General features: G+C 35.5%; 2 protein-coding genes across 2 annotated transcripts in view; one reads left to right on the top strand and one right to left on the bottom strand.

The window, feature by feature from the left end:
- The window catches only part of LOC113083312 (cilia- and flagella-associated protein 58), an 88242-nt gene extending 86310 nt beyond the window's left edge, over positions 1-1932 (bottom strand). Inside the window, exons 1-3 of the mRNA XM_026254463.1 lie at positions 1802-1932; positions 439-699; positions 156-304 (exon numbers count right to left, since the gene is read on the bottom strand). Of these exons, the coding sequence (XP_026110248.1) occupies positions 156-304; positions 439-699; positions 1802-1807 (416 nt within the window). The 5' untranslated portion in view covers positions 1808-1932. The remainder of the gene's footprint in view (positions 1-155; positions 305-438; positions 700-1801) is intronic.
- A 1698-nt stretch (positions 1933-3630) lies between these two features.
- Positions 3631-24259, top strand: part of LOC113083313 (E3 ubiquitin-protein ligase NEURL1-like) — a 35292-nt gene continuing 14663 nt past the window's right edge. The window contains exon 1 of the mRNA XM_026254464.1: positions 3631-4178. Coding sequence (XP_026110249.1) covers positions 4097-4178 — 82 coding nt within the window. The 5' untranslated portion in view covers positions 3631-4096. The remainder of the gene's footprint in view (positions 4179-24259) is intronic.

A 24259-nucleotide genomic window follows, 5' to 3' on the forward strand; every position in this document is an offset into this window, starting at 1 on the left:
TGAGGGCCATATACCATAGCACATAGTTATGTATAAAAACACATTTTAAAAAAAGAAAACCTATCTGTAAGATGAAAGCGTGTAACTGCCTCTGTTCTACCAGAATCAAAAGAAAAACGGAGAATAGACTGAACATAAAGTTGTACATTGTTCACCTGTATTCTTGGCCCTCAGAGACCCCAGCTCCTTTTTCAATGAGCTTGTTGAGATGGGTTATTTCCTCCTTCAGTTTCTGGATTGTTTCTTTTGCCTGCAACTCCTTTGCATGTGAAGCTTCAACCATTTTCCAAGCCTTGTCAATTTCCTAATCAACAGTAAAATAAACAGATAATTTGCTAGGGCAAATAATGTGGTAAAATTAAGCCTAAGATGAGGACATCATGTTTACTTCTCAGCACAACATCCATTTCAGAGTGCAGCCATTTCAGGCTAATGTACCATTTTAAGAGAGGTGATTGTGGCTTGATCCTCATCAGCTAGTTTCAAGGCTGTAGATACTTTGACGGTGTTGGACATTATCTCTGCGTTCAGCTCCCTGCATTTGGACATCAGTCTCTTTTCGTTCTCGTGGGACTTCTGCAGGGCTTTGGCGATCTTCTCATATTCCACACGGAACTTCTCAAATTTTTCATCTCCTAATAACTCATTTAAAACCTCCTGGATGTCTGTTTCCAAGGCTTCAAATGTGCTTTCCTCAGTCTGGAAATCAGAAAATGTATTATAAGATGTTGACTGGTAACTGAGGACCTATGCTAACAATGTAACAATGTTTGAAGAGAGTCTGAAAGAGCTGAAGAGAGTCTGGCAGGTTTGTAACAGTTTGCAAGTCTACAGTTACTGCTGATGACATACAGAACTGAAATATATGATCAAACACAAAGAACAAAGAGGAGGCAGAAGGTGCTGGTGTTAATACAGCTGTTGGAGATTTCACTGCAGAAACATCACAGAAATTAATGAAAGGAATCATGCACTGAAGCTTTGTCTAATCCATCTAAATATTCAGTTTATTAATTGCGATCAATCATTCCTTCAAATCATTATTTCAGATCTCTGAGCGATTGCAAGATTTACAAAAGATTGATGGGGTGAAAAGCCTATAAGGCATGTTTTATATAAGAAATAATTGGTGAAGAAAGAAAGTAAAAGAACTGTTACTTTCAATTTGCACTTCCTGCTGTAGAAATAAATAAAGCTTTTATCCTTGTGTAAAGGTAAAAAGCAAATAACGGTTAAAATAGGACACTTTCTGATAATTTTCCATGATGTTGTGTCAAATAAAATTATAAATATCTGTCCCACTATCTGAATTTAGAAACCATAAACCAAGCTGTTTACAACAATGATGACAAACAAATGTAGCCCAGGCCTACTCCTAAAAAAACAAAATCACATTATCAAACTGGTAAAGTCTCATAAAAAGAGGTTCCACAAAACTAAATTTTTTTGTATTTGGGTTTTTTTTTTTCGTATTTTGTCTTTTAACTTATAAAATGCAATTTTATTTAGAGTAACGTTATATACTATTTCAGCTATTTCATCTAGCATTCACTGTAACGTTAGACTACTTTAAAAAAGTAACTGTAACAACGCGAAATGTTTCAGGATATAGTGCAATGTAATAAATATTTAAGATATTTCACTGGGACCACAGCAGAAATGTAACGTTAGCGTTTGAAATGCTAATAACTAACGTTAACTTAGTCATTAGCATCTCAAACACTATATTCTAGACTAGCTGTGTCTTTTTCTAAGATCTAGTAGTTGCTATGTCACTCCACACAGTGTCAGATCAACATACCTCCATTATGGTCGTTTGTCGTTCCTATTTTAAACGCAGCAAGATGTTGTTGTTTTGTATTTATTGAACTGTAACATCCGCGTTTTGCTTTAACAACATGCACTAACTGTTTTGGTCACCAGGGATACGCGTCCTCGTTGCCTGGCAAACAAGACCCGCTGAGCAGTTTGGTTCAACTATTGTGCCTCATAAAATGATTGTAACGGGACACAGCGTTCCCAAATATTATGGAGAGAATATTATACAGAGAGAAGACACTTGGAAAAGAAGAATAATCAGTAAATAATATATAAGGTTCATCAAAGGTTTAGTGCTTGAATCCTGCTTTGTTTGTGTTGTTCTTTACACTAGGTGGCAGCTTTACACAGTGTAACGCCTTGTAATAAAGAGCAGTGAACAATATTTATCAGCTGTTAAGTATCACCGAGTTCCATTAAACATATGTGTAACATAGGGTAGTTCAGCAAATATGGGACAAATGATTATTATGATCAAGTGTCCTTTAAAATGTTTTAATTAAACTGTCATTAATTACTGCACAAGGACACTGTCATTCTGGAAGTGTTTTAATTTAACATCATAATAGGAATAAAAAAAATATTTAAAAAAATTAGGGCACACTTTGCTGAACATTTACGAACCATCTATTGTACTACATTATAAAAATATGTAATAAATAAATAAATAAAAATGATTGATTGATTGTATAATTCAAATATTTATTTTTATATATGTTACATACATGTATAATATATATATATATATATATATATATATATATATATATATATATATATATATATATATATATATATATATATATATATATATATACACACACATTTTTCAACACAAGATTGAAATGGAGTGGTCCATCACAAACCAAAACACTACACAGTGACATTTCTGGCATTTGAATACCTCGAAAGCTCTCAGTAAGACACACGTATCAGTTCTACCTGGGGCAAATCCTCTCTGCGAGTCATCCCAAATCTGCAGCACATGTACTCAAATACGCAACCCGCCCATTACATAATATGGATATGTTATTAATCATTTATAATTACACTTCGCTGTCCTTAGCCATGCTGAATGACGTCAGATGACGCAACGAGAGGTGTGGAAGTTCCTAAAGACCTACTGAGTCACTTTAATGGCGTCTAGCCTAAATGTGTTAGCATTTTCTTAAATATTTGTCATTTAAAAATGTATTATTAGATAAATGTGATTCAAGCAGTTTTTTGGCATGACTGTAAGTTATCAAACATTACCAAAGCTTGGAATATATGCAAAATAAATAATTTTGTTATACTGTGTGACTTAAAATACATGAAATTTATATATTTGGTAGCTTTAACCATAATAAAGCCCCATTTACTGGACACTACTTCTACTACTATTACTACTATTGTTTTATTATTTTTATGGTGATAATAATAATAATTAATAATAATAATAATAATAATAATAATAATTATTATTATTATTATTATTATTATTATTATTATTTATTTATTTATTTATTTTTATTATTATTACCAATCATTTGTTCCTAATTTTAGATTGTTACTTATTACGACGTGTTTTGGCTGTTGCCTGTTCTGGATCTCCCTTGAATGTTATGTTCCTATTTTCCTGAAGCAATGTTGAGTCATTGACGCCAATAAAAGTGACACATTGTCATCAGTTCGTGCGTCTGCACCTGAGCTTTTAAAGATCTCTAAATAGTGTTCATATACAGAAGTTTTGATTGGTTGGCTTCCCTAAACAAAAGCATCTGGCAGTGCCAAATTGATAGGTGAGTGGATTATATACTTACGAGGATACATTATGCTGATGGTTGAGGCAGTATATTTGATGTAATCTAAAGTAGAAGCAGGCGCGACAGATGCGCGTTAAATCCCCGAAAACGGCGTGCGTCAAAAACCCACCAGAGCAGGATGACAAAACAAATATCTGAGAGAAGAAAAGTTAGCAATTCAAATTGAGCTGACCTACTTAAATTATCCGATTTCGTTCATTGCAAACCTCCCTGCAGTTTCTTTTTTGTGCGTTTTCTCAAAGCGCAAACGCGCGTCTTCCCACCTGCAGCTTGAGCGCCTTTGGGCAGCTGATGTTTTTCAATGAAAGTTCATCGAGCAGAGAAAAACTTGTGGATCTGAAGTCGGTTCACATCCGACTTGTCACGGACATAATAGCAACAACAGATCAAAAGAGGCACGATAAGAGGGAGTTATTAGAGCCTGACGCTCGAAGTGCAACATCTGGAGATCAGCAACAGCAGCAGCAGCAGTCATGGGCAACAGTGTGTCCGGAATCAGAGCACTGCACAGGGGACAGCAGAACAGATTTCAAAGACTTCCAGACTCGCATAAAGGTAAGTACTTTGTTATTGGATTTCTACTCTTTCTGTGGTTCAAAGATGAGATCATGAAGCCAAGGTTGTGGGCTAGAGCGGTTTTTGGAGTTTTGGGGTCCCTAAGCAAGTGTTCCCTGGGGGTCCCCCACAGTAGAATTCTTGTTTCGGGGGAGGGGGGGTTAGCGTGTAGGCCGCCATAGGTAGAAATCATGGTTACAAGCTACTGGTCATGGGTTCGATTCCCGACAAAAAAAAAAAATACTTCAGAAAAAAAAACACTGTAAATGTGACACATGGACCACAAAAAAGTTCTTAAATGTAAATTTTTTGAAATTGAGATTTCTACATCATCTGAAAGCTGAATAAATAGGCTTTCCGTTGATGTAGGATCGGCAATATTTGGTCGAGGTACAGCCATTTGAAAATCTGGAATCTGAGGGTGCAAAAAAAAATCAATATTGAGAAAGTCGCCTTTGAAGTTGTCCAAATGAAATCTTTAGCAATGCATTTTAATAATCAAAAATTATGTGTTGATATATTTATGTTAGGAGATTTATAATATCTTCATGGAACATGATCTTTGTTTAATATTTTAATGATTTTTGGCATAAAAGAGGATCACAAATGTATTATAATGTATTGGATTTGAACTAGTTGAAAATCAAACTTGAACTAGTAGCTTTATTAAAGAATGTGGATTTTAGTTGGTCCAAGTTAGCTACAATACAGTAGTTGACTGGTTTCCATGTTGAGGATCCATCTTCATGATAGTTGAGCAAAGTTAAAGGACATTTTGGATGACATGGGGGTGAGCAAATTGTCAGGAAATATTATTCTGAAAGTGAACTTATCCTTTAATTAATAGCATGTTCTTAATCCATTTTTTTTTTTTTTTTTTAGGAAAGAAGACATTTTCTTTTTCTGTCTATTCTAACGTTAATCATTCTGCACCAATAGAGTATTTTTCTTTTCTTCTTTTAACTTTTTGTGTCTATGAAACATGCTTATTATGATATTTCTCATAACCGTTGAATCGATGTGGGTGCTGAAGGACAGCGCTCAGATAGGCCAAAGTTTCTTTCTCTTGTGCCACATTCATCAGCTTTTCATGGGTGAAAGCAAATAGTGAAACTTTACTTTGTCCGTGTTACTCATCACAATACTGTAATTAATTATTAGAGTCATAACAACAACAACAATGCGCAATTACGAGCAACTCTGCAAAACAATTAAACACTCAGTACATCATGTTCATTCATATTACTCAACATTTACTCTTATGTACATACAAACTGTATTATGTGTATGATTATTGTTCTGTACAGAGTGGCCAGAGTTATAAATTATGAGAGCATTTCAGAAGTCCGAACTATTACGTTGACCAATTTTCTCTGTCTTTTCTGGAAGTTCAACAAAGCCTGGTACACCAGGCTAAAAGTTTAATGGTCTGACCGAATGTCCTTCAGAAATATTATTTTATGTAAGCCTCTCCTGAACTCCTCTCTAACTCCTAGTGGTGTTGCGTAGGAGGTTTGCGCGATGGAGGTAATTTTTGAGATTCTGTTCTGTTTCAAAGCTCTTCTGATTCATGCATAACCAAGCATCTGATTATGAAGATTATGCCAAGTGCTGATATAATTGCGCCACTCATTAGCAAAAAAAAAAACCCATTATATTCAAATAAAGATGTACTGAAGAGGGCTTTAATTATCTGTGCCAATGACAAGGCACTCCGGCACATTTATCGTGGGCACCACAGGGCCAGCAGCAACAATCAAAGGGTGACACAAATGATTTGTAAATGTAATGATTTGTAATTGATATAAAACAGAGCATGGGAGCATATAAGCCGGGGTTTGTCTTGAATGACTTTGCCTTATTCATCACTACAAAGAAATGCACACAGATTATGCTATAGGTGAACCAAAGGGCTTTTTTAGGTGTTTATCAGGTAACACACAAGTTATTAAACTGAACGAGTAGATAGCGAGGCCATTTGATGACAAATTTCCTGATTACGTGTTTGCATGCATGCTCTCTTGTGATGAATTGTAACGAGAGGCAGAAAGTACAGTGGAACCCATTATCCTGTCAGGCGAGATCTCCTTGACAACAGGGGATAGCATGCAAACCATTACCATGGCGATTGTCCTTCGCCATTATAAGATAACGGGCAGAAATTTAGGTTATTAAATATGTGCATTTGTACCTCTTGTTTTCCACCAGAAATGCAGCACGCAATATTTAAGTAAAATATCTCTTAAAAATTGTATTCCATTACTGATTCCAAATTACATGACACAAATTGTAGTTAGTAACATATTCCCACTGCATTATACATTTTAGGAAATATAATCAGACTACTTTTTACCTAACTAGTGCATCACATTGATTTAAATAGGATAATCTTATACTTATTGGTAAAAAAAATAAAAAAAAACAATGGTAAGAAAATGTAAACCTGGCTGTGAAAATCCAGCTAAAGTCTTTTTTATATACACATAAAATCATCCTTCATAAGGTAAAGAGCATCGTGTGAACATGTAACCTTGATATCTTTAATATTGCCTGAGTAAGACCATGTCAAAGATTGAAATCATAGTTAAATTAATGGTTAAAAACAAACTTTGATGCTTGTTATCGCATAATTATATTTCGAGACTTTAGCCTGGATTTCATAAAGAGGGTCACAAATATATTCCAGTTATTGTTATCAACATCATTAAACAATTCATTACGGTCAAGGTTTCCCAAACTGGTGCATGTAAAGGAACTGCAGAGGGGTTGTGAGTTTAACAGATAATAATTTATTAAATCATAAAAATGTGGGTGGGGGGAAAGTTTGGGAATGCCAGCATTACATGTAAAAAAGGAATAACTTGAATTTGTGCATTTTAATGTGTTTGAAAGACAAACGATTCCAAAAATAGATATACATGACCAAATAACCAACTGAGTGATAATTCAGATAAAAATGAATGTGTTTATCAGTAGTTGATGCAATGCTGAAACTGAAATTACATTTGTAAATCCAGTGGTTAAATTCTGTGAAACCACCTGACTAATGATTGATCTCTGTGTACATTTCTACAAAACTCAAGACCTTCTGAATGGGTTCTAGAAAGGAACATTTAAATGATGAAAAAGAGGAATTAGGGAGAAATTGTAAATTGTACATACTATTATGTAAATAATATGTAACCATGTATGTAATCAATAAAAAAGTACTTAAACGTAAAGTACTGAATTTTTGGAATCTGATTGCATAATCCACATTACGTGTAATCCGTTACTACTCTGGCAAGATTATTACATAGAACCTAATTTTTACTTTAAAGGGCGAAAAGAAACCTGTTTTATTTTGTATTATAATGGTACTGAACAGTCCCCATATCTTTCTTGTTCCACTCTGTTAAAAGTCGAATTCAACCAATTTCCGAGCCTGTTTGTTTCTCATCATAAACGATCAGGATACAATGTTTCATTTCCATAGCGATTGGCCCCACTGACACCGGCGACATCCAGCGACTCTATTTCTGGCCAAATGACTCACTGCGACATGTTGCACTTAATATGAATTTGATGAAAATGTGTGTCTGCATGTGAAGGATATCTGCACACAACAGGGAAATATGAGATGATTCATGGCTTTATGAAGGGAGGGGATGTGAGAACAGGAACACAGTAACCGGTCCAGAAAATGTGAGCCTTGAGGGACAAGAGAAGATTTGTGTTTGTGTGTGATTTATATGCGGATGTGTTGATGTCTCTGCTTTTTTTTTTTTTTGTTTATTCCTGATTACATATAGCCTAACTGTTTATTTAGCTGTGTGGGTGGGTGGGAGGACACATCTAAAATAGTGCAGCTCTAGTTAGTGCTGGGATCCAGCAGTTAGCGCACATCATTTGATGCTAGTTCAAATCTCACACGTGATATTTTCTGATCCACCTTCAGTGTGAACATTGGGAACTATGCTATAGTATGCTGTACATATCAGAAAATATCACAAGGGAGATTTGAACTAGCATATATTGCTTGCTTAGAATGGGCTGGAAATTAAAAAGCACACAGAATTATTATAGGCAACAGCAATAATCAAAAGATTTAGCCTATTATTAAGCAAGAAAACCCATGGCCAAAATACAAGACAAACTGAATTTATTTAGGTTAATAAAGCATTAGTTTACAATATTATAAGCATTTTTTAAATAGGCACATTTAAAAATAAGATCCACATACTGAATTTAAAAACTTGAAACAACTTGCAGCTGACAACATTTATATGGCCAAAAAGATCAAATGTAAATCAATGAGATATTTAATACAGACTACTTACGTTTAATATAAGGTTAAAACATGTAACGCAATACAATACAATTATGATTGAGACATTTCTAAAGCCTGATCATATTTCATACTCAAATTTTATATGATTTGTCTAAAAGATTATGTATGAATAATCAAGTAAACCTATTTGTGCTATCTACTAGCTTATTATAAATTTGCATTGAATCACATGGAAAGCAGTTTATATAAGAAATGTGTTTGTGTATCCTTATTGCCAAGCTTGACAATCAGCCTTTTTTGCAGATTTTATGCAGAATAGAAATGATCTAGATAGCCAAGCCCAATCATAACTGAATTATAGTGCCGTACGTGTGCCATGCACGAGCTTGTCTTTTTAGCATATGCAGCACAGCACAGTAACATTGTAAAATATGGCTTTTTCCCTGGCCAAGATCTATTTTAAATACATAATAAATATATGTTATATAAACTACACATGTTAAGGAAATATATATTCTAATCAGCTACTGTGAACAGTGACAGCCAACATGACATTTTGTTGCTCACTTGGTTTCTGTGTCTAAGCTAAACTCCACTGATGCTGGCAAAAACTCACTCATTGCACATTGCATGCATAATCATTTGATTCAAATCAAGGCTTGCAAGGCAGAAAGAGGCCATCAGGGAGACTGTTACAGATTGCTTTATTAACATGCTGTACAAGCCCACACATTCATTTGAAAATTAGGACACACACACACACTCGCATAAAGACCAAACCAACATTTTATATATAAAACGTAAAGATATTCACCGATGAAGTTTTCCTTTGGGAACAACAGTTTAGTTCCAGTACATCTGAAGTCACTTTTTAACATAAAAAAAGGTGGGGAAGAAAAATCACAGTAATCTGCTGTGAACTGAATGAATAATGGTTCACGGCTCATTTCTGACAGCTGCCTGATAGGCCTCAGACCAATTAAAAAGGTCAGACTCACAGAGAGTTGTTAATAGCTCAAAGGCTTTTTGTGGTTTATTAAGCATTGAAAAGGTGCACAGAATTGCCTGATATGTGAAATGAACTCCTGTGCAAGGCAATTGAACTGATCTGAGACCTAAAAGAGTGGTTTGATACTGATGATGTCGAAGGGGTTGTTCTGTCATCATTTCTTACCCGCACAATGTTTCAAATTTACATCACTTTCTAGAACATAAAATCATTTATTTTGAAGAATGCTGGAAAGAAAGAAAGAAAGAAAGAAAGAAAGAAAGAAAGAAAGAAAGAAAGAAAGAAAAAGGAGTGGAAAAGTAACCCATGCAGGATTTGCTTCCACAACGGTTGGGTGATCTTTTGGAGATTTTTCCAGCTGTATCATCATCTGCCTTGCACAACATCAATCTCATGACTTAAAAAACTAATAAATAATCTCTCTTTGATCCAAACAATTTAAGCTCTTGCTTGAGATATAGCTAAACTAATAAATAGTTCTAAGAGTGTTTCACTAGTGTTTCTGTTTAGTTATAAAAATGAAAAAATATATATATATTAATTTAAGCATTTTTGTTCTTCTCACATTAAGGGAACGATCTATTATTTCCCAAAAATTATGGGAATGGAATGTTATTTTGAATGTTTTTTTATTTTTTATCATTTAACTAATTTCTATTTAATGTGCTATTCAATTCAAATGGAATAACTTTGAGAGAACCTTAGCAAGCATTAATGAAGGATGGAGCTATTTTTGTGTGTTCTATTGCTCTGTACACAGGCCTAGTTGTTTAGTTACAGAATAACCAACCAGGTACTCTTAATAAAGTTCTCATCTAAGACCAAGGTGTTTTCATCCAAAAGAAAACAGCCCACAGATCTATTGGCAGCTCAGGACTATTAATCAACAGACCTGATTGTGGAGCCCAAGGCCGTTGATGGGAACATTTAACATTTCCACTAAGCTCATGAGCTGAAATCTTGCAACACACATGGCTAACCTGACTTTGACTGCGTCCAGACTGCTCTTATTCAGGTTGCCTTAACTGTAAGCGGAGAAATTTCAACTAATCACAGCTTGACCCTCTCCTCATTATGGAAATGATGTTTGTTTAGTGATTGTGTAGCGCTGCAGACACCAATTACCCATAAACTGAGTGTTCAGCATTCAGAGTGTTGAGACTGGAATGCTGTGATTTATCCCCGACTCGCTGTGATTTCTTCTATAAAGGTGAACCTTGTAATTCAGGTAATATCTTGTTGGCACGAATGCTATAATGTCACAAAAGTAAAATCCTCAGTCATTTTTTAACCAGTTTTTATTACATTCTCTCCAAAATTCATAACCTATAATATAATCTACTATATTTGTTATCTGGGAAATATGTGCTATATGTTCTTAAATAAAAAGTATAGTCTAAAAAGGTCATAGTGTCGCAAAACACCCAAGTGCTCCCAAAAAAAATGATTAGTTGAGATACCACACCTCAAATATGAGCACATATTAAATATGGTTCAAATTGGTGGTGAAATCATTGTAAACACGCTGGAAAAAATAGTGTAGAAACTATTTTCTTTCAGAAATTGATAGTAAATTTCACAAAAAGTTACAGAAAAAATGTTGAAGTATAAAAACTGAAGTAGAATTTCAATAATCTTTTTTTATTTACAAATGTTTAAAAAAACATTTACAGTATATTTGTAAATATATATATATAAATATATATATATATATATATATATATATATATATATATATATATATATATATATATATATATATATATATATATATATATATATATCAGTTTAATTGTGGAAAAATAGGGGAAAAGCACAATAATTCCACATCAATAAAAGCCAGTCTGAGAAATTTCTGCACACTAGGGTTTCATTGTATATTTCTGTCCTTAAAGCTGTTACACAACACAGTTCACCCTCCATTTCTCTTGCCTTTACCTCAAAGAAACCCAGAATGAGTATGAAAATAGACCTGTGTTTCTCCCAGCTAGTGATATAAAAGCTCTGAGGTCACTGCAGTACTCTGAAAGACACGAACGCATGTCAAAAAAGAGCATTTCAATAGAATCAGTCATCTGATTAAGCCTGATATTACATAAACCGAGTTACACTGGTGAGTCAGGACATACATCTTGTGACAATTATTGTATTCAGTGCTGAAGTGTATCATGTTTGTCTCAGACTCAGAGTCTGAGATGTCATGCTAACAGTCCATGTTTGTGTTTACAAGGTGCCTGTATTCATACACTGGGCCATACTCATGAAATAACAGCATTTGTAAATCATACAGAAGTTTGCAATCAATTAAATAGCAAAACATATGTACAGTTATTTGGCAATTGCTCAGTCAATCAATCAATGATCCAAATGAATAAATAAACAAACAAACAATCTACTTGCATTTGAAGAATAAGACAACTTTTGACAATTTAATGATTGCCTGCCAATTTTGTCAGGTTGGTGGCAATATTTTTGACTATTTACTGCTGGGTTGCCAAATTTTGTCAGATTGGTGGCACTCCATCTTTGAAATATTATATGCTTTATAAGTAACCATTCATGAGCAGAATTATTAGCTTTGAACTGGACATATTTTTTTAACACAAGGTCAATACACATTTTACAGTTTTTAAGTTATTTTTTATATTATTTATATCCTATTATAGTATTTATTCATATTTTCAATTACCTTTTATTTATTTTTATTTATATTTGGTTTTTGTTTATTTATTTGTTCATTTTTATTTATTTCTTTAGTTATTTTAGTTTAATATTTATTTCAAATTTAGTACTTAATCTTATTTTATTTCAGTTAGCTGCCATTTAACTTTTTATTTTAAGTTTTAACGATTTTAAGTTTTTTTTAAAATCAATTATCAGTTCATCTAATATTTATATCTTAAACATTCCTTTGTTTAAATTATTTCAAATGTTTTTAATAGTTTTAAGTAACAATAAAAACACACTCATTAAGTTGTCCACACTCTTACTGTGATCAAATCTATAGCATCAGATAAGCTTACACAGAAAACAATACAAAATGCATTTATTCACTTTTTATGTCAAAAGGTTAACAAAGTTCATCAGAACAAACCGTAGCTTACATGTGTGTTTTATAAGCCGAAGGTGTACCTGCACAAGACTGCACTATATTTGAGTGTGAATCATACAAAGCATACGTGTGTGTGATTTGTTCTTTGACGGATGATTGATTGATTCTTTGTGATGTCTCAAGACGAAAACTACTGTACTGCATGTAATACATACCATATAAGCGCACACACACACTGAAACATACATGCACACACAACGTGTTAGAAATGTCTAAAATGAGTATGCATTGTAATTATTATGAGTGTGGTGTTATCATGGCTCTATTAACTTGTCAGTTAAACTTAGCTTGGGTAAAAGGTCATGTGTCTGGTCGTGTGACCACGTCAGTTAAAGAAAATCCCACTTTCCCATAATAAAACAGAACTGTACCATCTGCTGCTCGTGGAAACAGTTCAATAATCCTTTATTTACTTTCGATTTACTAACAATCAATTCTAGTCGGCTTTATTTGTATAGCACTTTTCACAGCGCATATCGTTTTAAACCACAAAGACTAAACTAAAGACTACAGTTACTGTATGAGATAAATCTTCAGTTCCATACAATAAAAAAATGTTGATTTTGTTGTCTGCATCTTACCTTATGCAAATATTTTACCAAATGTATGATGCAATAGGTAAGGTGATTCAAAAAGCAGTGCTTTGAGGATATTACTGTTGCATGTCATGAAGTTATTATTATGGCATATTGACTTTATGCATTATAAATTCATTTGAATCTTGAATACTGACCCTTATGGATTGCTACTTCCCTTTCCACATGAATAGCAGTTTCTGTTCTACAAACAGATTAAGAATATAGATGGTGGGTTTCCATTTTTTTACGCTGTTAAAAAAGAAAATGATCTCAGACCAGAACAAAGTCATTCATGTGTTATTTATGTGAGTGCTGTGAGTGCTGTGAGCAAACAGACACAGTATAAAACTGAGTTGAAATGAAAGATGAACAAGAAAAAAAAGAGAGACAAAAATGCATTCTTGACTCATATTGTCCAAAAAACTAAATGCCACTGTTGTTTCACAGACGTTTGAATGGGTGTCTAAGTGTGCAGCTGTAGGCCCAAAACATCCAATGCGAGTGCACAGATAAATGCTTCTAGCTATAAAAGCTCTATTTAACAAGTTGTTGAATTCTGAGAATACTGAAATCTACCTGCTAACTGCATATATAAGAGTTTGATGTTCACCTTTATACATCCTTTGATGTATAAAATATTTTAAAGAACAGCATTTATTCAAAATAAAAATATTCAAAAGTATTTTTTTTTTTGTTTTCTTTGAATGAATGAATAATTCTGTCAAGGAACTATGCTAAATTGGTCCTTTCTTTCTTTTTTTCTTTTAGCTTTTTATTCATCAAAGAATCCTAATAAATCATGTTGGAATGATTTCTGAAGGATCATGTAACATCAAAGATTGGAGTAATGGATGATGAAAATTCATATTTGCATTACAAAAATAAATTACATTTTAAAATATATTAAAATCGAAAACCATTGTTTTAAATTGTAAAAAAATATTTCACATTATTACTGTTTTTGCTGTATTTTTTTTTAAAAAAAACAAATAAATGAAGCCTTGATGAGCATAAGAGACTTCTTTTAAAAAACACACTGAAAACCGTCCAGATCCCAAACAGTCACACTAGTTCTGTTTTCTGACTGAAAGTAGAAAGTAGATGTACACAACAAGCGGTAAAACAAATGGTAGCTCACAAGGTGAAACATCTTGATCCTCAGTTTTGCTGGACCTTTTACAAACTTTGTGTTTTGAAATCTATAATTAGATATACAGAGACAGAACGATCATTGTTCATTCCTCTGAGCCTGGGTCCAGACAGATGATACATGAGTTTATATTTGTGAAGCCGTGGCTATGAGTAACGGTGGGAACTGACTCAACTGAGGAACCTGACAATATGATTAAAGAGCCCTTAAAAGCAGCACTGATCTGACCCCTTGGCTGCAACAAGCTCTTTCGGAAGCCAAAAAGTAGCTTTGTCTGTTTGTAAAGAAGAGCTCTGAATGCCAGAAGAACACAGGGCTAATTTATCATAAGCAAACAGTGCGTAAGTAAGATTAATAACAAATGGTGTTAGTTTTATAAATTATATTCATATTTAAATACTAGTGTTCTGCACAGCATTTACTAAAAATGGCTTTTTCTTTTACAATGAAGGGCTGTTTGCATCAAGTATGAGAACTACAGAGATAACTAAGTATATACAGTAAGTCCACCACTACTATGACTGTAACTGTGTAGATGAACAGTATCATTGGAATAACTTTCAGATTTTACTGATGAACATTCACAATGAAACTTATACATTGGTGCATACAGATAACACTAACAATAGAACAATAAATACAGGTAATCAGATATAAAGCACAACTATACAAATATACAAACAGGTCATGTAAAAAGAAAGATAAGTAAAGCAGCACAAGGCACATGGCGATAGAGTGCAAACCAGTGAAGTAAACAGTGCAGATATAATGATTGTTGTGCAAAAGAGCGTATTCAGTCTGATTAAAGTGTCAAGAATCTCAGAAAGCAGTGCTTTCATTCGTACAGAATGAAATAAAAACTGAGACATTTACCAAAAAAAAAGAAAAGATAAGAAACGCAAATGGTGTGGAACGAACATTTGATGGCAAAATATTCTTTTTTGGATGAACTATCCCTTTAAATCGCCTCAATGTACTGGATGTGTATTTTCATAGTTAAGTAATACCAGACTTGGAGCTTGCCTGTTGTTGGGAGTTTCTTGCCAAGTTTCTCTTGAGTTGAAAGGGATTCTCTGTAAGTTTAGTTGGGCGATTTGTCCATGTTTTAATACATTTCAGAGCTTTATAAGCCATGCATGATCAGTCAGGCGTTCGGCCCCATGGTGAGACTCCCTGTTGGGGTTTCCCCCACCACGTCACAGGTGGAGTCCAAACCAACCAAGAACCAGATGCAGAAACACATGATTTCTCCCCTCTTAATGCACACTGACTTTCCAACAAAGAAAAAGCACTGTCAGATTTTGAAATGTTTTTTTTTTTTTTTTTTTTCATGCATATTTACGCTAAGAATGTTGAAAAAGGCTGCACACCAAAAACTGTGTGTTGAAACTAACAGGGCACAATAAATCACTGTGTCTAAGAGACCCAATGCCATATAACAACAACTGATTGAAATCTCTTCCATTTAACTATAGAAAAATAATAATATGCTGTGATAGCTTTTGACTGTCAATATTACATTACATTTTTTCCAAGTCATGTGGCACGTTCGAGTTATATATATATATATATATATATATATATATATATATATATATATATATATATATATATAGTTAATTTTTTTAATGTAACTTATGTGTCAACATTTATTTATTTTTTTTGGTTTATGTAATTTCGATTTTGAGCACAAAAAAATAAAAATAAAAATAATATATATATATATATATATATATATATATATATATATATATATATATATATAGTTAATTTTTTTATGTAACTTTGATGTTTAGCACTAAAAAAAATATATAATGTTGGTAAAGCTTAAATGATTTGAAAACAAAAGAGCATAGATAATATATGATATTTAGCTAATACACATTTCTCTGTTCATCTGCTGAAAAAGAAAAAGTTTAAGGCCCATTTTGTTTTTTTTATTCCTAAAAATTCCCTTGCAATTCATACTGAAATGTTCTTTTGCAGATAAACAGTACTGCATTGTTTGTGGTGTAGGTGGTTCTTGGCGACACTGACACTATTTGTTGTGTCTATATGTTGGAGAACAGAAAAACCTACCATATTTTGAGTCTTTGGTAATATAACTGCCATATTGTGGGACATTATCCAAAGAACCAGCGTTTTCTCTTTTCCTCCTCATCGCTGTCTTTATCCACCTCCTCATCCTGGCCCTCGGGCCTAGACTGCACTGCGTGGGCCCCGGCATGTGTGCTTGTGTGTTTTGACCTATAGATGCTGTGTTGACATAGCGCTCAGTACTGCATCAGCTGATAAAAATACAAGCGTTTGGGCTGATATGCTCAGGTCCTGCAGTATTACACAATCAGAGCCCTGGCCCGTGTATTGTGATATTTTAATATCAGGGATTTTAGCACCGGAGGCATTTTAAATGATGTTTGTACTGCAGTATTTTTTTAAGATAAAACTATATAAAAGAGTAGCTAGCATTACACAACCACTTCCCATGAGCCAATGGCATGTAATCTTTGACTTCACAGTAACTTTAACATCTAACTTTAACATCATACTCAGCCACACACTGATACTGCTACAAAACCTAGTGAGCTGCAGTCGGAAGCATTGTTTTAAGAGATTATGGAGATATATGGTCAGATATATATATAATATATATACTTTATATATATATATATATATATATATATATATATATATATATATATATATATATATATATATATATATATATACTGTATATATAGTTATTAATGTGTTATTATTATTCATTTACATTGTAAATTCTTATTTATTTATTTTAATAGCCTTTTGTCCATTCATTCACTTAAACCTCCTCTTTATCCACTTAGGAGCCAAGAGGGAAACAATTCCTTCCTCGCCTTTGCCATTTACACTGTCCTCTCCTTCTATACATCCTCTCTCTCTCTGATAGGATAATCTGGCGAGTTAGTGTCGACCCACGTGAGGACGGGATTACACTTTTTATTCGCTGAGTTTTTATCCCGCTTGCCATCTGTCAGAGGTACATGAGAGAGACAGAAAGCGGCTTTGACTTTCAGGGTCCATTTCTGACCACTCCTCTATAATTGAAAAAAATTATCACCTCACGTGTGCGCAAAAAAAATAAAAAAGGAAAAAAGAAGAAAAAAGAGCAATAATCACATTGGGCCATATCATAATACAAAAAAATAAAAATAATAATAAATAAATAAATAAATAAATAAATAAATAAATAAATAAATAATAATAATAATAATTATAACAATAATAATAATAAAAAATACATTTTACTATTACTTATTGATTGTATCATTTAAATAACAACAATAATAATTATTATTATTTAGAGGTCTTTAGAATTTTAATTTAATTGTATTTTATTATTTTAAACAAAGGACGATCTCACATAAAAAATAAGTAAATAAATAAAATAATCTTAAAAATTGCAGTCAATCAATAGTTTTACTAATAATACATTTTACCAATTGATTATATTATCTAAACAATGAGAAGAATAATTTTCTTTATTATTTTTATTTTATTATATTTATATTGTTCCCAGAATATGTCATAAACATAAACTTTTTAAATTATATATATATATATATATATATATATATATATATATATATATATATATATATATATATATATATATATATATATATATAGGTATATATAATTTTTTTTTTTTTTTCTGGAAGAACCTCACATCTTGAAAATTAAAATATGTCTACACTGCCTCTTTTTTTATTTTGTGTGTGTTTGTGTTCAAAAGAGCAAAGAAAATCAGGTCTTCCATGATTATGTCCCTTTTAAACCTTTTACCCGCTGTCCTTAAAGTCCTCCTGCAGCGCAGCTCAGCTAGAGGTCAACACTTCACCCTTCAGGATCTGTCTTGTCCTTCATCGCTTGCAATTAACAGCACTGCCTGCAATCTGATCCTGGAGCCCTACGGGCGACTCCTACTGTCAGCTTATCAGCTCCACTGCCTTGTCTGCTTCAGTTCCTACAGCGCTCCAAAGTGTCTCGCAGGCAAAGGCTATTAGATCCTATATTCCGCTCAGTAAAAGAGATTTATCCCTAGATAATTAAGTCTACTGATGTACGTCATGTATGGGGTTGCTACAGGTCCCGGTGTTTAATGTGATGAGAATGCCCCCTTAGGTGTGAACAGAAGATCTAGAGAACTAGAGTAAAGAATTTTCTCAGAGTGGAAAAGAATATGATATCTGACATATGGCAGAAATGCACAAGCATGGGCAGGCGTCAACACAAACACTCACAGTCACGGCTATTCTTGTAAAAACCATTTTAGTTAAGAATAACCCAACATAATCAAAGCCATTCAAAATGTAGAGTTGTGAGGAGAAGAATTTTGGACCAATAAGATTTTATTGTGGGTGGAGCTACCAAACACAGGCAGCTTTACATGGGAATCTGCCTTACACCTTTTTGCATTATATACAGTTTAATTAACTTGAGCCAGGTTTTACTACATTTGTGAGGGCATATTTTGCTCTCAAAACTATGACCAACACTCTCACCATCAAATACAGACACGTACAACCATTTCACAACAAGCAAACCAAAAAAAAAAATAATAAGGTTTGACACATTCTGTGTCCGTTTTAGTGCATCGCTGTCCTCAGAAAACCTGCTTGGCTTGTTTGGAAAAGCCTCAGAGTATAAATGTTCTCTGTGTCCTTTCAACAACTCACTCACCTTAAACAATATGTAACATCAAGCTCTCCAGACCAGAACTGTGACCAGCTCAATCGATACTGAGTTATGAGAGCAGCATCTGGCATAGGCTTAATATGACTGTCAGGCCCTGACCAGATTTTTAAATATGTAACAGTTTTCTTTTATGCGCTGGGTCTTGAGGGAATCTGGGGTTTGTGATCAAATCTGTTGTGGTGTGTAAGTTTGACTGTTGAGCTTCTTCCACCGTGGTTCACAGCCAGATTTCAGTGACGGATTGGCCCAAAATATAATCCCGAAACCGCAGAGTGTATTAGAGCTAATACTTGTGGCTTCACCTCATTGGACATGCTTTAGCACCGACTCACAGTCAGATATATGTCCAACGCTTAAATCAGCGTGCCGCCAGAGAGTTTTAAAGAGAAACAGACTTTCTTTCTTTACTTCTTTCAGCTCTTTGTATGCTTCAGTCACTCGTGCACATATGGATTAAAGCCTTTGTTTGCTGTTAATGTCCACGGTTATGGATGTTAACTTTAGTTGATAGTTGTTCAATATTTAACTTTCTTTTTCAAAAATAAGCCATTTACACTGAGGTCCAAAGCTGAGAAGATGAAAGAAATTAATTATTTTATTCAGCGAGGATGCATTAAATTGATCAAAAGTAACAGTAAAGGCTTTTAAACATTTATTTATTTACTTTTATTCATCAAAGAATCCTGAAATAAAGCGAATCGTGGTTTCCACAAGAAATATTAAGCAGCACCACTTGTTTTCAACATTGATAATAAACAGAAATGTTTCTTGAGCAGCACATCGGCATATTAGAGTGATTTCTGAAGGATCATGTGACGCTGAAGACTGGAGGAATGATGCTAAAATTTCTGCTTTGTATCACAGTAATAAATTAAACTTTAAAATATATTCAAATAGAAAACTGCCATTTTAAATAGCAATAACATGTCACAGTATTACTGTTTTACTGTGTTTTTGAACAGATACACACTGACCATAAGAGACTTGGTGAGCATAAGAGACTGTTGTTTGAGTTGCACACACTGCTACCTTTCACTGCTGATCTCAGGCTGAACCTGCCCCCGTGTCCAAGCCAAAAACCCTTTACTAAAATATTGAAACATGTGCAAGCCAGTAAGTTGATATAACATCCATGTGGTTAGATGCGAGATAAGGTCGCTCTAACTGCTGCTATAAAATTCAGATTGAAAACTTTGCATGCTTTTTTGGTGCGCTATAATGCTAACAGAAAAGCAATCACAAGTGGTGCTAAAATCACAAGACATAAATTCTGAAAATGCTCATCTTGGTTATCTGGTCCAGTGCTTGCAGGCCTTTTCAAAAACCGCAAACATCAACACAGCCTATGACTGATGAAGAATCAAATTTACCTCAATGCAATATTTGAAAATATGGAACAGCTGGAGTGGATTAACACTGATATAATGAATAATAAACAGCTTGTAATGATCAGATCAGTTCCCTTTCCATGATACACATGACTTCTGCAAGTGATACCATATGGACTTCGGGACGTAGGGCCAGAGATGATGCTAGTAGACAAAAAAAAAATCTATTCATCCATCTCTTCAGTAAGTATCTATCATTGCAATGATCTATGCTTTAACTTCAATAATACTGATCCTCCTTCTCTAGAATGTCTTACTTTTAAGCTATAAGGCTCCTTTGAGATATAATCCTGCTCAATCTGTGTGTATTATTAAACCTCAATGACAGATTGTATTAACAACTGACTTTCATCTCTGGTTCACTGTCAGCTCACAACTCTCTTCTCTTTTATTAAGTCCATTGAGTACAAGCGTCCACCCAGAATGGACTCTGAAATAAGGGAGCATTACGTATGAAATTAACACTAAAGAGAGTTTAAGGCAGGGCTATTCCACACGCATTTCCCAAATTATAGCATGATCTCAGATTTGTATAATCTCTGTAATAAACAAATCTCCATATTCATCGGGAAGAAGGAGGCGGGAACCGGCGCACAATCAAAATCATTTTAATTATTCAAAATAAACACAAAACAGCGCGTCAGCCCCTCACGGCGACTGACGCGCACAAATAAAAACCAAAACCTAAAGTAATGTCCCAGGCCTGGTCCTCTCTCGTCCTTCACGGTCGTCACTCCAGTTTTATATCCTTCCATCTCCTACGTGGGACTCGATACTGGCGGTGGGGCGCAGGTGTAGCTCATCTCCAATCACTACACCTGGCCTCACTCCTTGTTCCCACGCCTCTCGGCCCCGCCCCACTCGCCACATACCCCCATCGCCCCTCGCAGGCCGGGGGGTACTCCCGAGACTGCGCTCTACCCCCCCCCCCCTTCCCTCCGGGGGAGACCGCTCACGGGGACCTGCGGGAACCTGGGGGTAGGACAGACGAGGCGAGAGAAAAGGAGATGGAAGGAGGAGCGACAGGGACGAGAGAGGGGAGAGAGGAAAAAAAAAAAAAAAATCCGGTTCCCAGACGCACTGCTGCTCGGCCCTCCACCGGCTGGGTGATCTCCTCCGCGGTGCCCGGCGGTGGCACTGGACGGCCCTCGGCGGACGGCACGACACTCCTCCGCCGCCCGGTGGACGGCGACGGCTCCTCCGATTTTGGGCAGCGGCAGGAGTCCCCCGTTCCCTGCCCCTCCGGATTCCGTCACGGAGGCGGCAGGCTCCGGCCCCCTGGCGAACGGCGCCGACTCCTCCGCTCCCTCACGGACGGCAGCCGCCCCTCCTTGTCGTGGGCGGTCGGCAGCGAGCTCGCCCGTCCCCGGCAACTCGCTCCAGCCCACCGCCTCGAGCGTCAATGGCGGCACGTACCTCGCCAGCTCGAGGGCACCGCGGATTCACCACAGCGGCGAGGGATCTTCAGCAGCGCGTCCCTCCTTCTCCCGGGCTTCGGCACCACTGTAACGATATGCAAATCCATACTCATCGGGAAGAAGGAGGCGGGAACCGGCGCACAATCAAAAAGCACTTTAATAATTCATAAATAAATACAAAACGGCGCACCAGCCCCTCACGGACGACTGGTGCGCACAAATAAAAGCCAAACCATAAACTAATGTCCCAGGCCTGGTCCTCTCTCCTCCTTCACGGTCGTCACTCCAGTTTTATATCCTTCCATCTCCTACGTGGGACTCGATACTAGCGGTGGGGCTCAGGTGTAGCTCATCTCCAATCACTACACCTGGCCTCACTCCTTGTTCCCACGCCTCTCGGCCCCGCCCCACTCGCCACAATCTCTTAGACCTTTTGTGGAAATTTTACACTGTGCTTTAAACAAAAAATGCAACATTCAATTCAGCTATTTAATTGCATATGAACAGACACATACTAAACAGACACACTTTATTACATGCATGGATCACGCTGATACCATGGTATGTAAATCATATGTGAACATAATAATCATTCATCTGACTTTTATTACCATTTCATACCACAGTTGCACCACAGTCATTTTTGCAAAAGGAGCTCCAGTATTGAGCTGTTTACTTCTCTCTCTCTCTCTCTCTCTCTCTCTGCACATGTCTGTAATAATGAGAGCATCTAATGTTTCTTTGTAATATTTTGCACATGGTATGCTGCTGTCCTAGAGATCTGTATTTGAATGGTCTTTTTGTTTAGAGACTTTATGAGTGTGTGTGTGTGTGTGTGTGTGTGTATCTGTAGACCCTCCTCGGCTTCTCTCTGCAGCTGCCTCCATATTTAGTTACTGCAGTGACTCAGAGAGAATAATCTTTACTGCTCTTGCTATATTGGATTTATTTCACCTAGCTGTACACCATTTACTATGGTATGGTTTGCACACAATACAATTTTTTTTAGCATCGTGGTAACTCCAGGATGGTAATACCATGGTATTCTTAAATTTATCTTGGGGTACCGACAACAGTGGAGAATTCAGATGGCCATACCTGGTTCTAGATGGGCAATTCTGGTTATGAACAGAATCACAAACTCTCAACCTGTGCTTAGAAGTCTAGTATCCTGTATGCATTAAAAAAGGAGTCACATTTTATTTTAAGGTTCAGTTCTAACTAACTATTAAGCACTACTTTTTCACATTTCATGTGAATGTACTGTGTATTTCTTCATCCGAGTGGACATGTGTGATTCGAGCCCTGTGCAGCCGTGAAAGCTGGTTGTCGTGGAAACCTCCGCTACTCTGCAGCTGCTGTTCGACAGCAGATGATGGCAGTAAAAATGAGAGTGTGCATGCATACTCTCATACCCCCAACATTACACACAGACAGACCCATGCACCTTTGGGGGACAGCGAGTGTTTACTTGATACACTCCAGCTTGCACGGCATGACACTTGCAGCAATGTCTGTCCTTGATCAATATTATCAAGCTAAATTTGGCTCAGGCCTGCAGTTTTCTCATCTACCACCAAACAACAAAAAGGAGATACTCAGCCTGAGGCATTGTGAGCGAACGTATCATTCAAGAGTGTACTATTCACTCAAGCTCACAATAGCATAATGGTGGCACATGCAGTCTCAAAGTTCAACACATCACCCCAATTGGACATTTAATTTATTAAACATCAGCAACTAAAGAACACTCAGTGTAAGAGGGTGCCAAGCCATGGTGAGACTGATTAGTGTTTATCCATACGTCAGGAAACGTCCCCCGTATGGCCAACATAAACGCCAGCAATTGTAGACAGATGCAGAATGCAGTACCGACAGGGAATATATAGGGTGAAAAAGGCAAACAAAGGTGCTTATGTAATCAGAATCATTATGAAGAAAGAAATATGGCATGGACTGTGAAACAATTGTTAACATGGCTGAGTTCTAGTTAAACATACAATCTGATGTATATTGGTAAACATAAGAAGTGAATAGTCAGTTGCTGTTGACGAAACCCAGAAAAAGTCATATTTCTTAAGGGTTAATTTTGCAATAATGAAGGAGATACATTATTTAGCTTGTCACATGCCTACTTATCAAATATATCGAAAATAACCATGAACTGTTATATTAGGTTGAAATTATTGTACTATGTGAAAAGGAAGTTTTTTGTGAATCAGTGCCAAGCCAAGACATGAAGCTAGCAAAGTTACTTTACATTGGAAATATTTTGCTTTGGACAATGGTAAATATCATGATTTATTTATTTTATTTTTTTATTTTTTGACTGAGAATGCATCATAAAACAGATGACATTTCAATAATTCGAGGTTGAGACTGTGTGCAGGATCAGGAGGTGTAATTATACAATGTAAAC

This window comes from Carassius auratus, unplaced genomic scaffold (assembly GCF_003368295.1).
Source record: "Carassius auratus strain Wakin unplaced genomic scaffold, ASM336829v1 scaf_tig00037710, whole genome shotgun sequence".
NCBI lineage: Eukaryota > Metazoa > Chordata > Actinopteri > Cypriniformes > Cyprinidae > Carassius > Carassius auratus.